The sequence below is a fragment of the Trachurus trachurus genome (assembly GCF_905171665.1).
Source record: "Trachurus trachurus genome assembly, chromosome: 4".
In the NCBI taxonomy this organism is placed as follows: Eukaryota; Metazoa; Chordata; class Actinopteri; order Carangiformes; family Carangidae; genus Trachurus; species Trachurus trachurus.
The window spans coordinates 14,749,251-14,772,356 of record NC_139898.1 but is presented as its reverse complement, the minus strand read 5'-3'; the positions used below and the strand labels follow the sequence as shown (position 1 = coordinate 14,772,356).

Below are 23,106 nucleotides of genomic sequence, written 5' to 3'. Positions count from 1 at the left end.
GCTCTGCGACAGGAAACTTCAGAGAATCAATTAGTCCTCGCCTCATCCGGGAGCCAAGACGATTCCTCTCGACTTGAGCCGCAAACTCCTTCTATCAGGAGTCATTCTGCCTGCCTAACACCCAGACTCCTCTCTCCTGAGCCCGGATAGGTTTGACTCTAAGCCTCTAAAACGTTGACAACCCAAAGCGCCTTTCTCTCGGCAAGCCCTAACCGCCTGCCTCACCCCGGCCCCTTTTCCTCTTTCTAACCGTCGTTGCTGCTAAATAAAGACAGATTTGTTTTTTACTCCACATCACAGAACTGTAATGATGCCGCGTTACGCCGCTTCATACACAATTAAATAAACAGTCCCTTTTTTAAGAAATTTCAAACTACATCTTGCGCTAAAGGTCGACAAAGTGTGGATATGAGAGAGGAGGCTGGTGACCCCTGACTCTCCTTTGTCCTGGGGAAGTTAGCCGGTGAAGAGACAGCATTGTGGACGGTGTTGTTTTTAAATGCCGCCACATGGCATGAAGGGAAATGCAAACCGCAGGACTCTTCTGCCGGCTACAGCAGGCCCTCGAGTGGAATCTGGAACAAACAGAACATTGAGGGGTCAGATTTAATCCCCCCGCCCCTGCCTTTTGTATTCAGATTAAAGACTAAGGAGGATTTGCAGGAGCCTGGAGTCTCTTGTTAAAAGACTGTGTTCTCCACTTAACCTGCAATTTACCTGTCACTTAAACCCGCTGCAGCGATCATCCACACCTCTGGTAATGAAAGGGGCTGTTATTTTTTCGAGCTTTTTTCACAACTCTGAAGACAGGCTTTATGTTCGCTTGAGCCAATGAAAGTGGCATAATGAATTCCCTGACAGATGCTGATTAAAGCAGTGGCGGTTTGTGAAAGATACTTAACACTTTCGACATGAAAAGAAATGGGATTGCCACTAGTGTATACACACACACACATACACGCACAAGAGTCTACAACTAATAAACCAGAAATCACTTCTTGACCAGTCAGACTGTTCTGATGAGGGTGAATTAGGTGTGTACTCTCCAGAGGGCCGTGAAAGAGATGCCTGCAGGACACAGAGCCGAAACACACTGTGAGGCTTCTTGACTTGATTTGTATTGCCAACCCTCCTCATCTACTGCTCCACTGAAAAATCCCGCCATAGAAACCTGACCTTCTTTTTCCCCTCCGTAACCCCCTCACAGAGGCCAAGCGTGATTCATCCCTCCCCAAACCAAGTCAGGAGGTATGAATGAAACTGCTGCCATTATTCTACCCCACCTCATCCATTTCATCCTCTCCTGTGAGTTGTCCTGCCCTGCGCTGGATGACCATAATGCCCCCCTAAATCTTCCTCCTGAACGGAACCTGCGAGGTCCACGGCGGCAGTAAAGTGGACCATTCGTTTTCACAGCACAGCCAAAAGGAGTAATGGGAGTGATGTTGAGACATTATCAGTCACTCACTGGCAGCTCTGTGAGCCGCTCCTGCCCCCCTTCTTCTTCGTCTTTTTTTTTTTTTTAAAGCATGTGCAGATGCCCACCAAACAACCGCACAGCTCTTGATGGAGCTTTACACAAGTCTTTGATACGTCCCTTAATCTCCACTAAACTATCCCACTGGTTTTAACACCCTTACGCATTAGCCTATGTCTTATAACTTAAGAGTTTATCATTATGTGCTAAATTTAGACGCCCTTTCTTAAGACTCAAGGCAGCTTGGAAGCTGTGTGCATACAGCGTGCAAAATTATAAACCTTTCCGAAACATAACAAAGGATGTGAAATAGTTCATTGTTTTAGAATTTGGTACTTTTTGTGTTTGAGTGCCAACAGATTAAAACAGTTTGAAAGAACAGCAATCTGGACAGAGGAGGCTATTTTTAAGTTTCACAACCAAAGGAATCCAAAGTGAAGTCACTCCTCTGCTGTTCTGATTTCCTTGTGTTAAAAAGGATCACTGTCCACTGTGCTTTATTTTTAGAGCGATTCCCATGCTCTTACCGACATTGTCTCCCTTTCCTCGTCCCTTTTCTCACCCTCTCACCCGAGCCCCTTCCTGATGCTCCTGAGAGTTGTCTTCTTTATTCTGGAGGAGCCCACCTGTCTGCCTGCACGTCAAACCCATCCCCGACGGGCTTCTGTGTTAAATTCCAAAGTTAAAACCCATTACCAAGCTATCAGCCCACTCATAATGCTGTCTAACGACCTCATTTCCCTAAGTGTCAGCCCCGTCAGTCACCAGAGGCCCCGTCAGCTCGGCCGTCCATGTCCGAGGGTCCCGGCTGCTCTGAGGCATCACCGTCACCGCCGCGTGCACCTCGCCTCAGCCCGTCCTCATCAAAAACAGGATAGACCGCTCAATCTCTGAAAATATGTCATGGCAAAGTGACTGGGGACACAGGGGGTAAGAGACTTTGGAATGAAAGTGCCGGGTATTTCATTTACCATATCCACTCTATTAGTCAGAGCGGCACAGTCAATCAGGGCCCCATTTTGATTTGAGGGGAGTCAGGGGAGAGAATTGGGACATGGCAAAATGGCTGACGGTCATGGCGTGGCTATTCCAGCTCAGTCCAAATCAGTTTGAGGAGTTGGTGTGTATAAAATGGATTATTACCATACAGATCTGAAACGTCACCGCTTGTCCTTGTTAACAGAGGAGGCTGCACTGAGCATGTGCAGGAGGGAAAGTGACGGGAAGGTTGAGCTGGAGAAGGGTCATAAATGAAAGTGTGTGTCCATGCATGTATGCGCGGCCGTGTGTGTGTGTGTGTGTGTGTGTGCTGTCTGCTCACCGTCTCCTCCCTAGGTCTCCCAACGTACCTTTTTGTGAAATGATTTGGTAAATATGGAAAGGGGCCCCTAGGCCACACAGGCCCAGCCCCTCTTTAAGAGTGGATAATTGACTCCTTTACCTCCTTGATAATTCATTGCTTGCATATGCCAGCTAATGCATCAGCTGAAAACTGCCCCTGCCCTCATCTCCCCTGAGACACACACACACACACACACACACATCACCACCACCACCCAGAGGAATGAGCGACGGTGGAGAGGCTGAGCATAAAAAATGGGGATGACAAATAGGAGCACTTCTAGATCTATGAATGAATTATGTCTGCTAAATACCTTGAGCAGAGGCAACTGTCAGCCGGCGTCTATACTAATCTGGGACAAAATATGACCAGCTCCGCATTAAAAAGGAGGGAGCAGGGCTGCTAGAGAATGAGGCGAGAAATGAACGAGCAATCAGGCCATTAGGATATGGTGTCTGATTCAGCTTTGGTGGACATTTGCACATTTATCATGAGATGGAAATATGCCCCCCTCCCCATTTTTTTTGTCATTTTAATGCGGCCCCCTTCCATTGAAATAGATTAGGATTATTCCAACAAGACACAGATATCATTTGTTTTACAATAGCCGAGTCAGCACTCACAACAGTCATTAGGAATTAGATCGAGGCGGCTGCTGTTTGGAGGGACACTTTGCAAACTGAAAAGAAGGATAAAATTAATGGTGCTTCATTTCAGGAGGTGGGATATTAAATGCCCGTTCTACTCAACAACTGAGAAAGGGATGGAAAGACAAATAGCTTCAGAGATGCAGGGGCAGAAACTGTATGCATGCCCATCCTGTGCATAGGAAGTTCAGTGTGTATGAAACACGGGGTTGGTTGGGGGGGGGTCACTCCCCTTGGTGATGATTATGTTCGCAGACGAGGTCAAAGACACAGCAACCTTGCTATTGTTCTATCTTCTAGTTATCTGGGAGCGTGGTGTATTACCTGAGGGAAATGTGTTTTTCAGGCAGAGGTTCAGACATGACCTGCTGTGGCTCAGGGCCGCAGGAGGATCGCTGCCTGTGTTCTTCGGATACACAATGAGCTGGAGGCTGGACGAGGCCCAAGGACGGAGCAGCGCAGGCGGGCACTTTGAACAAGTGCGGCTAGAGGCCGTGAGGCATTCAAGGCCAAAACACTTTGAATAGGAGAAAGCATAAACTGTGACTCATTCAACAAACAAAACAAAACGAAACAATTAAACTTCCTCTGTTTCAAAGAGTTTGGGAACATCTACATCAAGAAACATTCTCATTTAGCAGGTAATAAACATTAACCTGAAATGATGCTGATCAGTGAAGATGGACATTTTATTCCATTGCAAATAATGTATTTATTTGTTAATCATTTTATTTGTTTCATTGAATTTGAACTATGATTTGTAAGTTAATAGTGTTGGACAAAAACAGATTTTTTTATAGAGGCCTTTGAGATGTTTATAAAAAAAAAATCCCTTTACTAATAATTTCAGTCTTATGTTAATTTTTTCATTCACTTAATAATTCTAACCCCTTTTTTCTCTCTAATTGAAAAAAACAAAAACCTTTGGATGTGCATACCGGTAGCTATTACCATTTTAAATATGAATTGCTCAAGTCAATAAAAAGTCAGCTCGCTGTGTTTATGCTGCTGGATGTTTTCAAGTCTTCACATTAGCACATGTTTAAGCTGCACACTGGACTAACTGGTTGTGATGGTGCGAGGTCAACCTGCACATGTTTTTTAAGGTGAGCACAGACACTTTTTCTCCTCAGAAAAAAAGCTGATAGCGTCAAACTCAGGGGAGTGAAGACCAGGCGTCCGAGTAAAGCAACAATGAGCAAAACTCATTTTATAGACGACATATTCTGCAGTCAGTAGCAGTTTGCGGAAATCAGTGGCTCTAGTATAATTCAACATCTCATCAAAGTAGAAAGACTGAGCCCAAACAAATTTACTTACCCGAGAAATGGACGGGATCGTTTTCCCGCTGCCTCAGAGCAGAGGGACACTGCCCTCTAGTGACGAAAAGCAGCGCGTCATCACCTTGTGCTGTTTTTTTTTTTTTTTACTGTAATGACTGAGATCTGTCAGTTGACTTTTTGATAGCAGCAGTATCTTTAATAATGAGATTCTAACAACAACATATTAATTATGACTATAACTCAACAGTTGCTGTTTAAAAAATGTTGATAACTTAAGGATATCATAGGCTAGTTAAAATGAGAAGGAACTAAGGGCTGGTGGAAGAGGAAAGTTGTAGGCTACACTTGAAATGGTTTCTTGTTTTGAAGCAGCAGACAACAGAGGGAATGATTGTTTTACATACAATATCATACTACTCTACAGGGATTCATCATCAGCTGTGTTGCTCTTCATGGGCTCTGATGAAGCTCCTGTCTTCTCTCCACAAGGTGGAGTCATAAGACTGGGTGTTGGGCTTCATCAATGGAGCTGGAATCTTTTGGGATAGGCTATCTGTTTTTAAAGTCACATAATGAAACTTCACAAATGATCACATTTGTGATTCTAGCTGATGTATACCAGTTTGCGTATGGTGAAATCAATAAATATTGAGACATAGGCCTAGTCTGTGCCAAATGAATTTCTGACTTACTGGATAAAGACATTCTGACTGTGTGCACAGATTCATAAGACTTCTGCTGACATATGGTGACAAAGCCATCCACTGTTACTTATTTTTCTATTGCTTGTGTTGTGTTGAGCAAAGACCTGCAGGGTTATTGTCACAGCACTGTGTTGGTGTGGGGGCAGAGAAAGGATGCCATGAGTCTACAGCACCAGGAAGGGGCAGGGGTCAGAACCTCAGTTTGGTCTGCAATGACATGTTCTGCTTTCCAACATATTCAGTTTTCACAGGTGCCTTTGTCATTATTGTGGTGACAGAGCCTCTTTTTTTGAGAGAGAGAGAGACAGAGTGAGAGCTCCAAGTCCATCCACACACTCCAGTACCGACTCTTCTTCCTCTTCTTTTGCTGATGAAGAGCTGCAGAGCATGGAGCTGATGATCAACAACAATTCATCATCATGTATATACTGAAATCATGTATCATTAAGATAAGCAGCAAATCATACAATACAAATAGGAAAAAAGGGAGGATGAATAAAATAGAAACAGCTTTTGAATAAGAATATATAGTACATTGTAGTAATAGTATGTAAAAACAAACAAAAAAAACAGTTATAGATTATATTTTATATGCACAGCTTTTCAATAATATCAACAAATATGACGCTAAATTATCAAATGAATATATATTCATATATCATTTCATACAAGAAAGATTAGATATTTTGGTTTGTTTGGTTTCATTAGTTGAATATGTATCAGTAATGAGAGGTGAAATCCTGAGTTACAGTTTTAGCTCTCATACCATTTCTTATTCATGTATCCTTATGTGCAATTTACACTCAAAGACAGGAAGGGAAACAGTGTGGGCTTATTGTTTGTATAAAACCTGCTCATTTACAGGAACCTTCTCACAGTTGAAGCAACTCAGCTCCAAATCTATTTCTCTGTGCCATCCTGCACGCACTCAGAGCAGCATGACCTCATTACTAGTTTAGTAAAATGACTACAGGTTGCCAAGACATGTCATCCTCTTTATAGAAACACTAGCTAGCAGTTGTATTTGTGAATACAGACATCCACGCCTCTTGCCATTCATAAAGCTCGATCCACACACACACAGTAAGATGTTAACAACTGCAGGCGGTGGCTGTTCTGTTATCTTTTCCAGTGGTTGAGTTGTGTGCGGGGATCTGATCACACCGCGTCTCGCTGTGTTTGTGGACAGCAGATGTATAATGATGAGTAAACAGGACCCTCGCCTCTGCCAGCAGCTGTTGGGTCAGATGCCAAGTGATGGGCAACATGTTAGGGAGGAGCTGTTTGCACTGCGGCCGCCGGCTCTTCTCAGATAACGGTCGAATTATCTTCACAACCTGCTGCACACCTTTTTTTTTTTTTTCCCCAGCCGCAAATGTGTACTGTTGTCTTTTATGGCTTTGCTTTTATGGATGATACACAAAGGGAATCCTCAACAACCCATGTTATTAATTTGCTGTGTTGGCCGACAACAGAAACACGCCACAGACAGTCACTTACAATCAAGCAAACTCTCGTCTTTATTTAGAAAATGTATAGACAGAGGCACGTATTAACGTTAATAAGTCTTATAACCATGGTCACTGCGACATGACAAACAAATTCACTGAAGGTAAAACACTAATTTGTTCACGAATATCCATCTTAACACAGCTCAAGGTTACACACACTCATGCGCCACAGCTGATACAAGCATTAAAGAGAGAAAAAATAAATAACAGCACTTCTGTCAAAAGGAGCAGTCTCGTGACTCAGAGAAGAAGCTTGGCAGGACACACTCATCTTCTTTCCCCAACGTATACGATGACAAGCACTAACCACAGTTGATCCATACGACGTGAATGCAGGATAATCGGCCTTAACTGGATGTTTTATGCAAAAAAGAAACACACAAACAGGCACTTGGATTAAGGTATCATCTCCTGTTCCTGTTTCTATTCCTGGCAAATTAATATACATCCTAGGGATGAGCAATAAGCATTCAACAACACACTGAATAAGTTACCCCATGAGGTGGCTTCTGCACAACACATTTTCAACTACATGCTTTTGTTAGGATATTTTGTCTGCAGCTTTAGATTTGAAAATGCCAACCAGTCCTGTCAATCATAAAAAGACACTTCCATTTAACAGCACAGAACATCCATACACTGAAACAGGAGGCCATGCTATGTCGAGGAAGAAGTCTTGTGGGGAGGAGGCGGCATCTCTGTGGGGTCGCTCTCCTTGCTGTCAGAGGTCAAGGTGGGGTTGTCTCCTCCTCTCCCACACATCTCTGATAGTTGCAGCTCGCCGCCTCCGTCCTGGCAGGCGGGCGGGGGGTCGGCCCCGTGGCTGGAGCTGGACTTGTGAGAGGAGCCGGGGGAGCTGGTGGGGCTGAGCTGAACGGCCGTAGTGTCCTGCAGCGTGTGCTCACTCGTCTCCATCTCAAACGCCGCCGTACCCATCCGCATCAGCCCCCACTTCTCTCCCCCTTTGGCCTTGCGGGCCATGTGGGCCGGGGGTCTCCTGCTGACCACGCAGCAGGCCGTGAAGAACGCCAGGGCTATCAACAGGAGGAGAGGACCTATGATGATTGGGGGGTTGCCAGTGGGCATCAAGGTGCCGAAGGCGAACGCCCCCACAAGGGTGATGTTGATGCCAGCCAGCATGATGCACAGGCCACAGGCGCAGCACAGGGCCGGAGAGGGCAGGCTCTGCTGCCACAGCGCGCGCTGCTTCTGGACCTTCTTGTGAGCAGATGGTCTGGAGGTTTTCTCAGGCAGCACCATGTCTCATGGAGATGGAGATCAGATGACCTGCTGATCACTGAACTCATCACCTGTAAGAGAGGATGAGAAGTGGCAAGAAATTAAAACAAAATAACTTAGAAATTAATACAAACTTATGATTATTATGTCATTATCAATTCATTTCCAACAGCAAAAACAGAAGATTTTAAGGATGAGGCATCACCAGAGTAGTACAACTATTCTTCCTAATTGAGTAGCAAAACTAAAGCAGATCTAAAATCACGTTTTCCTGCTGCCTGCTAGACTGGCACAGAAAACCTGACAACATGATAATGATCCGTTCTCAGTGTCACTTACATTAGATCAGACGCATAATCCAGTTCAGTGTTTCTCCGTCTTTGCACCGTGTGTGGAGTTGCTCGTGGTCTTCCTCTCTGCAGCAGGTGAACAACACAGTGGACTGCTGCTGCCGCGCTGCTGCCGCCGCTCAAACACTACAGGTTATAATGAGGATGGGCCACTGGCGGCGCTGTGGAGCTGTTTTAAACTCCTGGTCCAATCAAGGCAGCTTCTGATCTAAGTTTTGTCATCAACATGTGACACACGGAGATGATCTCAGAAATCAGTGGGTATGTGAGGAGGATCCAGGGTCTGAGTCATTGTTACTTCTGCTTCCTTCTCTTTCTCTTCTACTTTTCTACTCTACAAAAAAAGCACACACAGCTCCACCACACTTCAGCTTTTCAAGCAACAAGGACACAGCTTCTGTCAGAGCAGCAAAGCTATCTGGTCAGTGTGTGGGCAGGTTCATCACACCCTCTTCCTGTCACAGCGGTCCTCTCCATCTTCACACACAAAAGGACCACAACTGACCCACATTTACTCATCATAACCCCTGAGTAAACCTGCAGTGAATTAGCGGCGAACAAACAGTTTGAGTTGTATCACACAGATCACACGTGACAGGATGTTAAGGATCTTTTTATTGAGAACACAGCATACCAATGAAAATATGCTCCAGATTGAGTGCACTAAGCATAAGACCCCATAAGAGACTAATTTCAATGGCCCTCAATAATTGCATACCAATTACTGTGTATCATTTGATGTTATTACAAGTTGATGGGGGGGAAACAAACAAGTGCTTATATGATTCCTAATGGGAGTGAGGGGGCTGTACCATAGAGAGTGGTTGTTTCCTAATGGGTGTATACGCTTAGAGCAAATCCCTGTCAGTTCCTGCCAGCCTATGAAGTCCCTTAGTTGCTATAGGGATGGGGTGTCCATGGCAACAGTGTGAAATAAGGGGACATGCTTTTTAGCGGGTAACACATAAAATTAACAGTTAGGGGGAAATAGAATTGATAGACTGTCACTGTGACCCCCAGCAAACACAGACTGGGTCCTCAATGAATGAAACAAATAAAAAAAAAGAAGAAAAAAAAACTATTTCTTTCGTAATATATATATAAAAATAAAAGGGATCAAAATCACAAAGTGTATAACAGCAAATTGATGGACCAGAAAATCAAAGACAGAAGTTTAAGCTTAGTACGTCCATCATTGTTTCAATAGGCACATTCACAGAACCGAAAATACAAAACTGAACAATATACTATACTTGTATAAAAATAAATCCCTTCAACACCAGTATGGAATCTCCTTTATCTCACTATCAAGTGTAACATCAACTACTCATAAAACCTCTCTCACTCTCTTCACCTACTATACATATCACCTAAACAATTCAAATTCTCACATCAAGTCATTCTGACCGAAAACACTCAGTAATATCAAATTAATAAGACACCTATTAAGAAACTCTTTTTGGGTCGGTGTTCCTTTATCTCCCTCTTTCCTTTTTTTTTTTTTTTTTTACAGTACAAACGTTCAAACATTTGGGAAAATAAAAGCTTGAGGTAACGTTGCGAACTCGAATGAGGATTAAAAAGAAAGTTGTTAAATCCTCTTTGAAAATAAGTATTTAGGTGTCAAATTCACATTGTTGGACGAAAGAAAAAATTTAAAAAATCTATATTTCCCTTTAAAATAAATAAGTGACTCATTTTAAAGTACATCTGTGCTACAGGTAGCTTGTGTTGCTCTGAAAGCTAGAAATGAAAATAAAATAAAGAGTCTAAACAGAGGGTCTTTCTCTAAGCTAATTACGTATCCATTCAGATTCCTGCACTTTCTCTAAGCTCTGCCTAGGCTCTTTTAAAAACACCAGACAAGACCAGGATGACCTAAGTATGCAGGAGAAATGGGACAAAAGCCCATCCTGCTCTAAGTGTAGTCCATATTTATCATCTAAACCACATACATCCACACACGCGTCAAATCACATACGCACTTAAAATACTAAAAGACAGATCATTCCTTTCCTTCAGTGGCAGGGAAGCAATAATAAGCATTTAAATAAAATATCAATTCACAGTTGGACAATGAGAAAAAAGCTCAAGCTAAAAAATTACATAATATTGCATTAGGGCAGCAACAGCTGCAAAACCTGTGCTGGACCTATGTAATGCTGTGTTGATAATGATATGTACTGACTGGATATCGTCATATAAACTGCCGTTTTGGGGTGATTATTAATACACTACATGTGAATTTATACTGTGTGACTCAAAGCGTCTCTCAAATGAAAAAGTCTTAGTTTAAAACCGAGGCAGCATAAAACAACGCCTGGACAAATCTCAGGAGTTTCAACTACTTTTTCAATTAGTAGGTGGTAGCCAAGGATTAACCATCCCCTTGGTGCTCAAACTCTGTCTGCGTGATAAGATTACTGGCCATGGGAAAGAGCTTTAACACCAGGAACAGTTGGTCATTTCTGATAATGTGTGGCTGATCCTACAAAGCTCCCTGTCCAAACAATACACACACACACACACACACGCAGAAAGAGCAGGTAGAGGTTAAAAATCTGTCCGAGAACATGACAAAGGGGGCTTGTACTAGTCCCTCAGGCTGCAAGGTCGTCTGAAGCAGGTGCGAAGTCCCTGGTGCGCAGAGCGTTGGACTGCGCCCGTCGACGTGCCAGCCTGGAGTTGGACGGAGGAGAGAGCCTCATGGAGCAAACGACCGCTCCGACGTCCTCCTGCTGCTCGTCGTGCTGGGATAGCTGCCGGTTAAAGGCGATGGCTTCTGCTGCAAACTGGGTCAGGTCTTTGGTGCTGCTGTTCCTGTAAGAGCAAAGGAGACGGAGAAGGATTTAAGACAAAGCCGACTGTTTTTAAACTGCGTTTCATACACTTTTTAATTCTTCATTATCTGTGCACTGGTATTCTTCTGCAGACCATTTCCTCACCATCAACAGTTTAGCATCTTGGTGACTCGCTGTACACCCCACTGAGAGGAGAGGCACAGCACCACGGGGTGCGGTGATGATCATCTAATGACGCACTGCTATCTTGGTGCCATAAATGACTTTTATTATTGAGCATTTATCATCAAATGCTCAGTTTAGTTTCTCTGTTGGGTTTAAATCCAAATTCTGTCAAATAGGTGCATTCACTTTTTAGCCTGGACACCAGCGTTACTGCATTTGCCTCATCACTCAACTCTCCTGTGGTCACATGTGAAAACTCTGCTCAACTGCAGCACAGAAAGGGACACTCTCTGTTTATAATTGTAGCCTCTAACTAAACACTGATAACTGGATTTAAAAGTTACAATTTTTTAATTTGATAAAATTGGGCGCTCCTAGCAGTACAGGAAATTAACTAAATGGGTTCATGTCATTAAAAAAATGAAAAAAAGATTCTGAGGCCAATAACTGTATAAGGGTATAACTACTAACTAGTGCAGCAACCTTTGTGCTCTCAAAATCTGAGACAATCCTAAGGGTTTGTTACTCATTCCCTGGATAATGTTTAAATCACAATATAAATATTAACCAGAAAAGCTTCAGTCGATTCAGTCAGATTTTTGTTTGTATGAACAAAACAAATGAAGTAAAATTCAAGAAATATAAAATACTGTGTTCATGCAGTAGTACTGAATTGGATATGGTTATAAATCAATGTGATGACAGACAAATCTCACAAGGAAGTGACCAAAATGAATTAAAAAGTAGATAAATCAAAAAAGAAACTTTTACTAAACTAAAATTCCTCCAAGAAAAAAAAATCTACATTAGAAACCATGTTTTAAGGGGATGAAAGTAGTGAATGTGATTGGCCATGACTGAAACTAGCTCTAACACCTATAACGTATGATAATGTATTCTGTCTCGTTTCTAAGAGTGCCACCGGGGCGCCAAGGTGCACAGATACCAAAATGTGCTTTTGCTTTAATGTGAATTTACTTATCTTAACATTCCTTTTTTTTGAAGCACCTTATTAACTTCATAATACTTTTGACTTGACTTTCTAAACTCTGTCATACCTCTGTAGGACATGAGGAGTTGGAAGACCTCTCTCTGGAGCGTTCTGTAAAAAAAGAAAAAAAGAAAAAAGGAGGGGAATAATTTACCTGAATTGTGCACTGAAATTAAACAGAACAGTGGAAGAATCATTATGGTCTTGTATAGAGACAAGACTAGAATACCAAATCAGCTACTGCAGTGTATAGATGTAATGATACCCACCCCCTGCACCCAAGGGTGCTTGAGGACCTGAGCAGCACTGAGGCGCAGGGTGGCATCTCGGACCAACAGCTTGGATATGAGATCCTTGGCCCCTGCTGTGATGTGAGCCCAGTCCTTGTCTGGAAACTCATACTTGCCCTGCTGGATGCTCTCAAACAGGTTGCTCTGAGGAGAGAGGATTACACAATGTCCTGTCAAACTGTTCAGACGTCAGTGTGCGTTTGTTGTTGTCATTTGTGGTGAAAAAAGTAAACATTCTCCGCCCAAAAATGTGGTGCCTGTAGGTGAAGGCTATTTAAAAACAGAGTCAGTCATTGTTTCAGGAAGAAATTTGCAAATGATGATCAAAGTGCCCAGATAGTAATACCAGTGATGAAAGGAAGAACTGTTCTGACGCAACTGTAGGGAGCAATGTCATCACAGGCATTTACGGAGCTGATAGCCACCGTGCAAACTGGTCAACAGATCTGTCACATGTCATGTGACCTGTAAAAGTGTCAGAGCCTCCATGTATGACACTTTAGTTGGTGATTGTGTGTGTACAGTGTAACAGCAGTGTTTCTGGTTTAACAGCACTGTGTTGGGCAGGGGACAGGTGTGACTACAGTGTCTTTGTATTACAACAGGAAAAAGAGTGTGCTTACTTGTGTGTGTTTACATCAGTTCCGAGCAGAGGCCATAAATAGTAATAAATCATTTGACTAGGGTGTGAACGCATGTAACCTGCATTGCTGGCACAGGCCAGATGTTAGTGGGTCTTAGCAAGTTTTTAAACTCGTGGAAAAGGGGCTTATGGGAAGATTTTACAGCACAAATCATTGGCTACTGCTACAAAACACAAACACTTTCATGTTGTCGGTTCAAATTGTATCTTGGTGATAGAGGGTGACAAGAGAGGAAGCACACTGTCCCTTTGTTCTGGGAACACTGTGGTAAGAACGTTTATGGCTGTGTGAAGCGATAAGGACACCGAGTCCGTGCCGAGGCTGATAAGGTAAGGGCTACCTGGCAGGTTCTGCAGGTTTCTCCTCGATCCCATCCACAGTCGGTGCCACAATGGCCGATGAAAGGGGGGCTGCCGCTCAGCAGGATGTACAGAATGACCCCGAGGCTCCAAAGGTCACAGCGCTTGTCATAGAAGGAGGCTTCATCGGTGAACACTTCCACTACTTCTGGAGCCATGTACTCGGCTGAGCCACACTGAGAGAGGGCAACAACAAAAAAATAAGTCAAATAACTGTTCTCCATTAGATTAATTATGTTTGTGTGTCTACGGTGAATTAAAGCGTAGACTGTTACCGGTGTGGTGAGCTCTGGAGTTGTTATGGGTGTACAGGCACTGCTGAGCTTCACTCCGCTTCCCAAGTCAAAATCACAGATCTTTACTGGCGACACCTGAGCCGGACGATGGAGGAAAGACATCATCACACTGTTTAACTCAATAGCTTTATGAGTAACTAGTGTCTTTCTCAGAGCTTCCTGTCTTTTGCATCGCCCACTTACCTGATCAGTGTACTCACAAAGGATGTTCTCCAGCTTAAGGTCTCTATGGGCAATGCCTGTAGAAAAGCACATTGACATCGTGAGGAAATGAAAAACAGAATCTTTCATTTCGGACTTTGGTAGAAAACCTGTTGACTTCTGTGACCTACCCTTAGTGTGTAAGAAGTCAAGCGCTTGGGCAATATCCCTGACCACCTTACTGGCCTCCAGCTCATCAAAGTGCTTTCGGTTCTGGATGTGTGTGAGAATGGAGCCTGAGGGAAGAGAAGAGTATGAGTCATCATCAATTGCTTCATGTACACAAACAGCTTTGTGTACAAGGACATCGCAACTGGTGGGATAGTCAAATATACCTACCTCCACGCAGCTTTTCAAAGACCAGATAAAAACATGAGCTGTCCTCAAAAAACTGGATCAGTTCCAAAATATTCCTGGAACAAGATATTTTCCAGCTGATAAGACTCTGTTTCCCCCTGTGTTATTATAATTTGATTTTATTTGAAAAGGTCTCTGACTAAATGTACTCACTTGTTTCCTTGACATTGGTAGAGTGTCTCCACCTCTCGAAAGACCCGGCTGCGGCTGTGTCCGGCACTTTTTTCTATGATCTTTATCAACAAAAACAGACAAGTTGTTACTATATTATTTATCCTTATCCCCTGAATATTTTAGTTAACTGCTTATCTTAACTTAGTTAACAGAGTGTGGCTGTAAAGAAGTGTGTAATCTGACCCCAACTCACCTTCACAGCAAACTCCTGCCCATTTTGCAGGCTAATGCATCCTTGAACTTTGGCATATGCTCCCTGACCAAGCACCTCATCTGTCAGCTTGTAGAGGTCTGGGGAAAAAAATAGATATGAGTGTGGAGAAAGTGCTTACCAGGTAGTAGATGGTAGATGTTTTCCTTTTTTCCCCCATTAAAATCCCACAATAATCTGAGTTTTATTACCATCAAAAGTCCCAGTGGAGCTGTCTGTTGCTCTTGTTCTCTTCTTCTTCTTTCTTTTAGCTGCATCTGGGATGTTCACTGGCTGGCTTTTCTCAAAATCTGTTGCAAAATAGAGGAATCAAAAGCAGGAAGCAAAATGAGCATTCACAGCACGTACGCTGCAACCACAATAGGCTGTTCTCTGTAATTAAATCATTGTACCTGCTTGGCCTTGGGAAAGGTGCCGTCTTTCCTCTGTGGAGATACCATTCTCCGGAGTTGCACCATAGCTCTGCCCTACTTGGCCAAAAGCCAGGGAGTTGCCCTGTAACAGTCACAGCCGAGGGGGCGCAGAGGGAGGGAAAGTTTAGTCAGAGAGATTGTTGGTTGTATGGTAGAGTAAGCACGAGAAGAGCTACATAATCCTGCCACTTTGTTGACAACGTTTACAATCCAGCAGGTGGAAACACACACAAAAATGAACCACTGTAAACATGATGGTCACAAGACTACTACTACAGCCTTACTGTCTATCCTTTCTTTTGGCAACCTGCCAAAACAGTGGGCTGATGATAATACAGTAAAGCACAACTGCCGCCCTTATCTCTCCCTGGACATTACCAGAAGCAGTCACACGACTACCGGTAGTCACAGTACATGACTCACAGAGAGAGTGATGAAACTTCTGTTTCAGTGTAGATGACCTCCAGTGTGTGTGTGTGTGTGTGCCATTTTCTGGCAACTTGATGGTCTATCTGACACAACGTGTTTCAGGAAGTTAGAGGTTTTGAAATCCCCAGTGATAATAGTTGAGCTCTTACCTGGAGAGAGTGCTGGAAGGCTTGCAGCTCCGCCATCACGCTGTGCCTCACCATATCTGCCAACTGAGAGAGCACATAACAAATATTCAGCTAGTCTGGAACAAACTGCGTCAGCACAGGCATAAATATTCATAAATGAAAAACCACACACACACACACACACACACACAGGTCCATCAACTTCCCTGGGTTGACTTGGCGTGTACAGGAAAACACATATTTCCTCTTTCTCTTACTCTCGAGTGACACATTTTTATCTCACTTTGGTTGCGGTTATTACTATGAAAGAGCCTTCGTGTCCTGTCTGTTGACGTTAGCTGACGTTGTGCTAAGAAGGTAAGTGTTTGCACTGAACTGCTGTTAAAACACTATCTCACGATATAAAAGCTCAAGGTGATACTGACGTTAACGTATATATTTAGCTCCGTGTTAATGTCGGTGGTTAATTACAACCATCCACGACTGCAGCTAAAAATAGCCACGTCGTTACTCAACGTTTTTAATCAGTTCTACAAATGAAATGGTTTGTCACAGAGATAGGACAATAGATAAAAGATTAACCAGGCGATTTAGGTTTTAAAAAAAGTTAGAGTTTGGGTTAATGGAGCAACCCGACGTTATTGTTGTCGTTAGCCACAGGTAGCTAACGGGAGCTAGCTCGTCGTACCGTTAAACGTCCGTTCGCCACAGTCTATGGTCTGGATACAAACACCCGTAAGGTAGTAGCGTTTAAAGGTTTACATGCAAAGAAAATAGGTATCCTAACCTGGACTCTGTGTCCAAACCAGCCAGGTCCCGTCTGTCAAAGCCTCTGCCAGCTGATGTAAGCATCCATTGCTAGCTGAGATCCATCAGCCAGACAGTCGGTGACGCACAGGGCGGGAAAACACATAAACAGTCACTAGCCCCGCCCCTTCGTCCGTTCCTCCTTCTCCTATTGGTCGGGAATGAGGCTGCCACCTCTACGTCACTCGGCTCTGCTGCTCCCTGCCACACCCCACTCCACGTAGAGGGGATTTTTGTTGTGTGTGTGATGAGGAGGTTTTATTTACACATGTGTGTCAGGGCTCTGAGTTTTGGCACATCAGCACTGGCTGAAGGAAGTATAGCAGACGCCACATACCTGCAGTATTTCATCATTTTCATTATTCTGTCTTAGAGACTTTACATTGTGTAATTTGCCTTAATATTATGTTGGTTTTGGCCCTGGAACTGTGTAGGAACTGTGTGGATTTCAGCATAATGTGCATAGTGTGTAGCTATATATATATATATATATATATATATATATATATATATATATATATATATATATATATATATATATATATATATATATATATATATATAATTTCTGCCATAAAGAGTTAATATCCAGTATTAAAACAAAATAATGATGTGCCTGAGTATTTTTGTGTAATGCACGACATACGACATTAGAAAAACACACATTATGCAGTCATTAGTAATTTTTAGACCATTTCTTCATACTTTTCCATGCTTGGAACAATTTTGAACAAGAAAAACACATCAAATAAAATACATACTTCCATTCATCAAAATAAGACTCAACACTGTATATCAAAACATATATAAAAGGTCAGACATAAACATACATGCAGGAATAAAGAAAAATGATACGTACAGGAGATGTATTATTATAAAGCAATACAAAGTCCTACAATGATGGCATCACAGCGCCAGAACTACTTTAAGTAGAAACATCTGGGAAGGTACAGTGCCACCAATCTGAAGAAGTGTGGCACGTATTTGGACCTGTCCACTTTTTGTAAAATTGCTCTTCGTTTTGATTGTTTCGATGCTGGTGTTTTCTCACGGGGCTCAGGTAACGTCAGAATGTAAACTCCTTTGTCCATGTTTTGTTTAATTGCATATCTTCTCTGTCATCTCTTTCTGCAGGAGAAGAAAACAAAAGACATGTTTAACACATCTTACTTATGCAATGAATGATTGTTGATGAAATGTAATCTACAATTTCAAAATAAGGAATGTAATTGTCTTATTGTGAGAAAGAAACATATCCTGCCTATAGGACTGATAACAGCAAGACAATAAAAATAGGGTCTGTTTACAAGGTTTATCTTTTCTCTGGTGTGTTGACATAAATGTCTCCATATTTGTCTGTGCAGGGAGAATTACACAGCCCAAGCAACATAATGATAGCCATAGAAGCCTTTTGGAGCTCCATTCTCTATTAGCTCATATGTGATGATGGTCCCTTTGTTGGAAAAAAAAAAAAAAAAGCAGCAACTATAAAAACACTATGACTACACAATGTCAGAAACTTCTCTTATGTGGGCTATTGCTTCAAACCAAATACATTTCTAGAGAGCAGTTATGAGTTTCTTTCATAGTAGGAAACTTGTGTGGTGGAAAATGAATATTATATTTGAGAGAACACGATTCATATGTTCACGAATAGACTGAACGATAATGTGGCACATGCACCTTCAGGAGGAAATTTCCATACTGCACATGCACTCACAGGGAAAACACAATGAGATAAAGATAAAAGTCAACTTCATCAGGCATGCTGCATCACAGCGAGGTTATGGACGACAAGATGGCTGATATTTTCTGCCAGATTGACAGTCATGAAAGTGACACTGACAGCTCTCCCATTAGAAAGCATCTATCTGATCCTCTCCTGCTCCCTCTCACTTCACCCTGACACATCTGAGGTCACACCATCATCTCACCAGGGGCTCCAGTTCAGAGTGATCAATGAGGTTGAACTCCGAGATGAAGTAGTAGTAGTGCTTGTAGCAGGTATTGATGTGGGCCTCTGCACCCATGCTGCAGACGCTGTCAAAGTGATGGATGTAAACATGCACAAAGACTCTGAAGAGACGGCTCAGGATCTTCTTGCACACCTGCTGGAAGTTCTTGGGGAAAGGTACACCTGGAGCAAAGAAGGGAGATGAGTGTTACAGAAATGTAAAGGCTTTCACCTGAAAAACCCTTTGATTGTAGATTTGAGACAAGACCTTTCATTTTTTTCAACTGAAACCAATCATTCAGCAGACACAACACTCTGTAAAGTATAATCATTTCTCAGTCTTCTTAACTAATCTGATTTGCATATGTAGCCAGTGTTATCTGGCCCTCTGCGTTGTGTTCGGTACAGACTACCCCAGGTGGGGTTCGAACCCTGCTCTCCTGCACCGCGTGGGCGATGATGCAAACCGTTTGAATAATACTATATTAAATGAAGTGTCTGTTGATAGAGTTGAAAAAAGTGAGTCAAACTCAGTGAAACGGTTTTGTGTTGAAGAACCGACAAAGGTGGAAGGTTTCATATCATCATCTCATTTGGCAAAACAGAAATTATGAAACTTAACATCCAGATTGTGAAAAAATTGTAAATAATTGTAAAAGTAATGAACAAGCTATCAGAGAGTTCAAACTAATATCTAAAAGTAATAATGCTTTGTCTAATTCTTGTGATACAAATGTAAAATTGGCTAAGCCTGAACATTGGCAGCGGTAAGATCACTAACATTAACGTCATACCAATAAGGGGTGTGCCAAAGAAAGAAGTTTGAGAACCTCTGTACACAAGCATATTGTTACACGTCATGTGTTTACCCCATTTTCTGTTTACTCCTGCTCAGGGCCATGGGAGGATTGTGCACATATTGGACAAACAGCAGCAGGGAAACACCCAGGACAAATAGCTACTAAAACCTGTTCACAACTGTGGGAAAGTTATTATTTAAATTGCCTGCACATCTGTGTCTAAGTCCACAAAGAAGGCCTTAATTTATCCAGAACCACAGAGCCATTTTGCTAACTGCTGTGCTAATTGTCCTCTGAGCTCACTCTTTCTTTATGGATGAAATTCTCACCTCTATTAAATGTTGATTGTCCAATCTGGCTCTGAGATAAAATAACATGACAGTCAACTGCTTATGCACCTCTAAATGTCAACCTTACTGTTTAATTAACCTCTGCTTGAACTTCATCATCCCATTTGCGATGTTGATGAAGAAGAGCAGTGCAGCTCTTCAGCACTGATGCTGCAAAACATCAGTGTAGCTCACACTCCATCATGTACCAGGTTACACATTCAGTACTGACGCCTTCATTTATAGACACCTCACACACACCTACTCTGGTGGGGAAGATGTCTTCATTATTGATGAGTGACTCTATCCAGTCCATCAGCAGGTTCATGTACTTGAGAGCAGGTAGTTTGGTGGGTTTCTTGTAGTCGTCGCCGTCCTGCCACCTGTACTCGTACCTCAGCCCCCCAGACATGATGGGACACGTGCGCTCGGTGCAGTACTCGCTCACCGTGCCATAGATCAGGTTGATCCTGTTAAAGAAATCCACCACATGAACAGCAATCCAATCGTTGATATTCTCTCCCTCCGGGAGCTGAACCACTTTCCTGAGGTCCAAACCGGACTTGAGTGAGGCCTGGGCCTTCTTGTAGAGTTCAAATCGCTGGGTGCCTGGCTCAAACCGCTTCCTTGGCCTGAATGTTCTGTCTTTGCTGAACACTTGTCCAAGACACAACGCCATTGACTTGGTCGTTTCCCCTGAGATAAGCGGGGAATGAGCTCTCCAGAATAATAATTAGTTTTGAATGTGATAGCGTGTGACCTTCCTGAGAGAGGGAACCAGGCTGGTTTCAGCTCTGAAATTAGGTCAGACAGGGGTCAGCATCTGTCATGCAAAGATAGCCAGGAGCTCTTGTTTTCAGATGGTGGGACGTTCCTGTGAGACAGAAAAACAAGAGAAGTCTGCTAATTCTTTTCCTGTCAATTCACCGCCTTATCAGTCACCAAAACATCAGAACTATAGCTACAAAACCACCCATCCCATTGTCAAATTATCAACAAAGAACGCCCTATAGGAAATTAATCAAAATTCACAAGTGAAACATCTTCAAAGAAAAAGGTAATTCAATTGACTCATGTAGGCCAAAGTCTTTATTACCCCTGTAAAACAAACCAGAGAGTTCATCTCAAATGTGCAGTTATTGCATCCGCTGCTCTGCGTGACCACAGTGACCTTATCACAAGATTTTCAGTGGCATCCAGTGATAAAAATAGCAACTGTTTCAGTCAGTTGTGGCAAAAACCAGGCCACTAGAGTCAAGCATAATTCAGAAAATGAATGGCATGCTGTGACTCACTAAAAACGAAAGTGGATTTTGGAAGCAACCTGAGAGAAAATGTCCAATGGTCTCTATTGCTCGGAAATGCCACTTTGACTCCCTTCGAGAGCACTGTGGTTTATAGAAGTAGATGAAAGGGAAAAAGCTGACACTGAACATGACAACTGATGGGAAACAGACCACCAGCCCCTCCCTTGGGAAATGAGTCTTGGGATATGACACACAACCAATAGATTAGTGCTGGCTATTAACTCTTTGGCAGATACACTGATTAGGGGTGGGACCTCCCTGAGTACAAGCCCATGCCTTCATTGTTATGATAATAAAACCTAAATGTTAGCATTTGAGTATTAACTGAGTAGGTTATTGTCTAGAAATAGGGTGTACGGTGTTTAAGAAATAAAGGTAGGCACGTTATTGAATTAGAAGGGTTGAATTTCATTGAGTAACACTGGCAACTCTCCATTCCCTTGCCTGTTTCCATTCAGGACTTTGTAGGATTAAAGCTTTATGCCCCCAGAGATTTGAAGTGAAGTCACATTCAAGTGACTGTGGTTGCAACATGATACAATATCCGCATTTGTGTCTCAAGTCTCTTTGTGAACTGCCAGTCTTAACATTTCCTGTGTTTTGCTTTTCTGTGACACAACTTAGTAGAAGTTTCTGTCTCTGCACCATCATCTGTGCTTACTCTGTAGACCAAACACTGATATGGCTATTTGTTGTGAAAAAAAATTCAGACCTCTCACGTGTCTGCTGAACTCGTAGTTTTGCTGGTTTCTCTTCACCCTGTGAGTTCATTTGAATAAACGGTGAAGATTTAAACTGCAGGCAGCATTTGATATATGAGAGGGGTACTTTTACTTTCCACCAGCTTCCACAGGCAGCCTGATCTCAGCTCAAAACTCACCACTGGGGGAGCATGAATACGTGGTCATGAGATAACTTTGAATTAGTCCATAACAAAAGGGCTTGTGAGAAAAGCTCAAAGTTTCAATGCTTCATTCTCTCCTCAAACTCAGGGAGACACACTTTCATCCAAACATTTAACTTGGACACTGAAGACAATGAGGACTTTTGTCCAGCACATGAGACAGACTTTAATTTTGATCACTTGACGTCCCTCTGCATGCCTGAACAGCCTCAACATGTCTGAAGCGTGTCTGATCACGTACTGAGCTTGGCTGCTCTCCCTGCATACTCAGATGATTTTATAGGTTGTTTTTCTGACACTGCAAACTTAGAAAAGCCCTGACACAAAAAAGCAAACACTAGCTTCTACATATAAAACGCTGCATGTCGCAGAAAACAGACAGAGCAGAGGACATAGAGAGAGAGAGATTAAAAACAGGAGATGAATGGAAAAAGCTGTCTGCACTGTACCTGACTTAAATCCTACAGTGGAGGGTCTGGGACTGAGTGGAAAGTTGTGGGAAGTTCAGGGAGGATTTGGGCGTCGGATCTCCTGACTTTAAACTCCCCGTGGAGGTTAGCTCCAGCTGCTCTGCCCCCCTCTCGCCTCCTCTGGATCTTCTCCCTCCCTGCCGGCCACTAACAGACCGTGAGGCTCCAACTTCACTCGGCAGCAACACAGTAAAGAGAGAAAAAGTTGTTTGGCTTCTCTTCCTGTTGATGATGTCACATCCTGACTTTGTCTGCTGGGCTCTGCTGTTGGTGTCTATATCTGAGTGTGTGTGCGTGTATGTGGGTGTGTGTATGGAGGACCTATAAATTGAAAGAGAAGAAGGGCTGGAAAAGGTCTTTCCAAACCCCGACTCAGCCCTCCCTCTTTTCCTTTTTTTCCCCTCTTTCTTCTTGTCCTGCAGGCAGAGCCCGGCCCTCTGGTAAAGGTCCTGAGAAAACAACCCGTCCCTTTGAGCCACATATAGGACAGAAGGAGCAGAATGATCCCACAAATATTTCTGGA

The 23,106-nt window shown here is 42.9% G+C and overlaps 3 protein-coding genes across 4 annotated transcripts; all 3 read right to left on the bottom strand.

The window, feature by feature from the left end:
* Positions 1–7,617: 7,617 nt before the first annotated feature.
* Positions 7,618–8,224, bottom strand: LOC310985101 (transmembrane protein 275-like; the record flags this gene model as incomplete). The annotated part of the gene is made up of 1 exon (XM_083970553.1): positions 7,618–8,224. One exon carries the CDS (start codon positions 8,222–8,224, stop codon positions 7,622–7,624), a length of 603 nt encoding a protein of 200 aa, XP_083826679.1. The 3' UTR covers positions 7,618–7,621.
* Positions 8,225–10,037: 1,813 nt separating this feature from the next.
* Positions 10,038–16,954, bottom strand: mknk1 (MAPK interacting serine/threonine kinase 1). 2 transcript variants are annotated; one of them, XM_083969479.1, is made up of 14 exons: positions 16,800–16,954; positions 16,034–16,096; positions 15,435–15,537; positions 15,234–15,332; positions 15,025–15,122; positions 14,811–14,890; positions 14,640–14,713; positions 14,432–14,536; positions 14,283–14,338; positions 14,079–14,174; positions 13,785–13,979; positions 12,780–12,944; positions 12,578–12,621; positions 10,038–11,373 (listed from the first exon to the last, which is right to left on the bottom strand). In XM_083969479.1, the coding sequence occupies exons 2-14, from the start codon at positions 16,085–16,087 to the stop codon at positions 11,154–11,156; spliced, it is 1,389 nt and encodes a 462-aa protein (XP_083825605.1). In that variant the 5' UTR covers positions 16,088–16,096; positions 16,800–16,954; the 3' UTR covers positions 10,038–11,153. The 2 variants fall into 2 exon arrangements, with proteins under 2 accessions (XP_083825605.1, XP_083825604.1); XM_083969478.1 differs by having other exon boundaries at positions 14,283–14,536.
* A 652-nt stretch (positions 16,955–17,606) lies between these two features.
* On the bottom strand, positions 17,607–22,797 carry mob3c (MOB kinase activator 3C). Its single transcript, XM_083969683.1, has 4 exons — positions 22,563–22,797; positions 20,164–20,776; positions 18,754–18,956; positions 17,607–17,947 (listed from the first exon to the last, which is right to left on the bottom strand). The coding sequence occupies exons 2-4, from the start codon at positions 20,579–20,581 to the stop codon at positions 17,918–17,920; spliced, it is 651 nt and encodes a 216-aa protein (XP_083825809.1). The 5' UTR covers positions 20,582–20,776; positions 22,563–22,797; the 3' UTR covers positions 17,607–17,917.
* Positions 22,798–23,106: the final 309 nt, after the last annotated feature.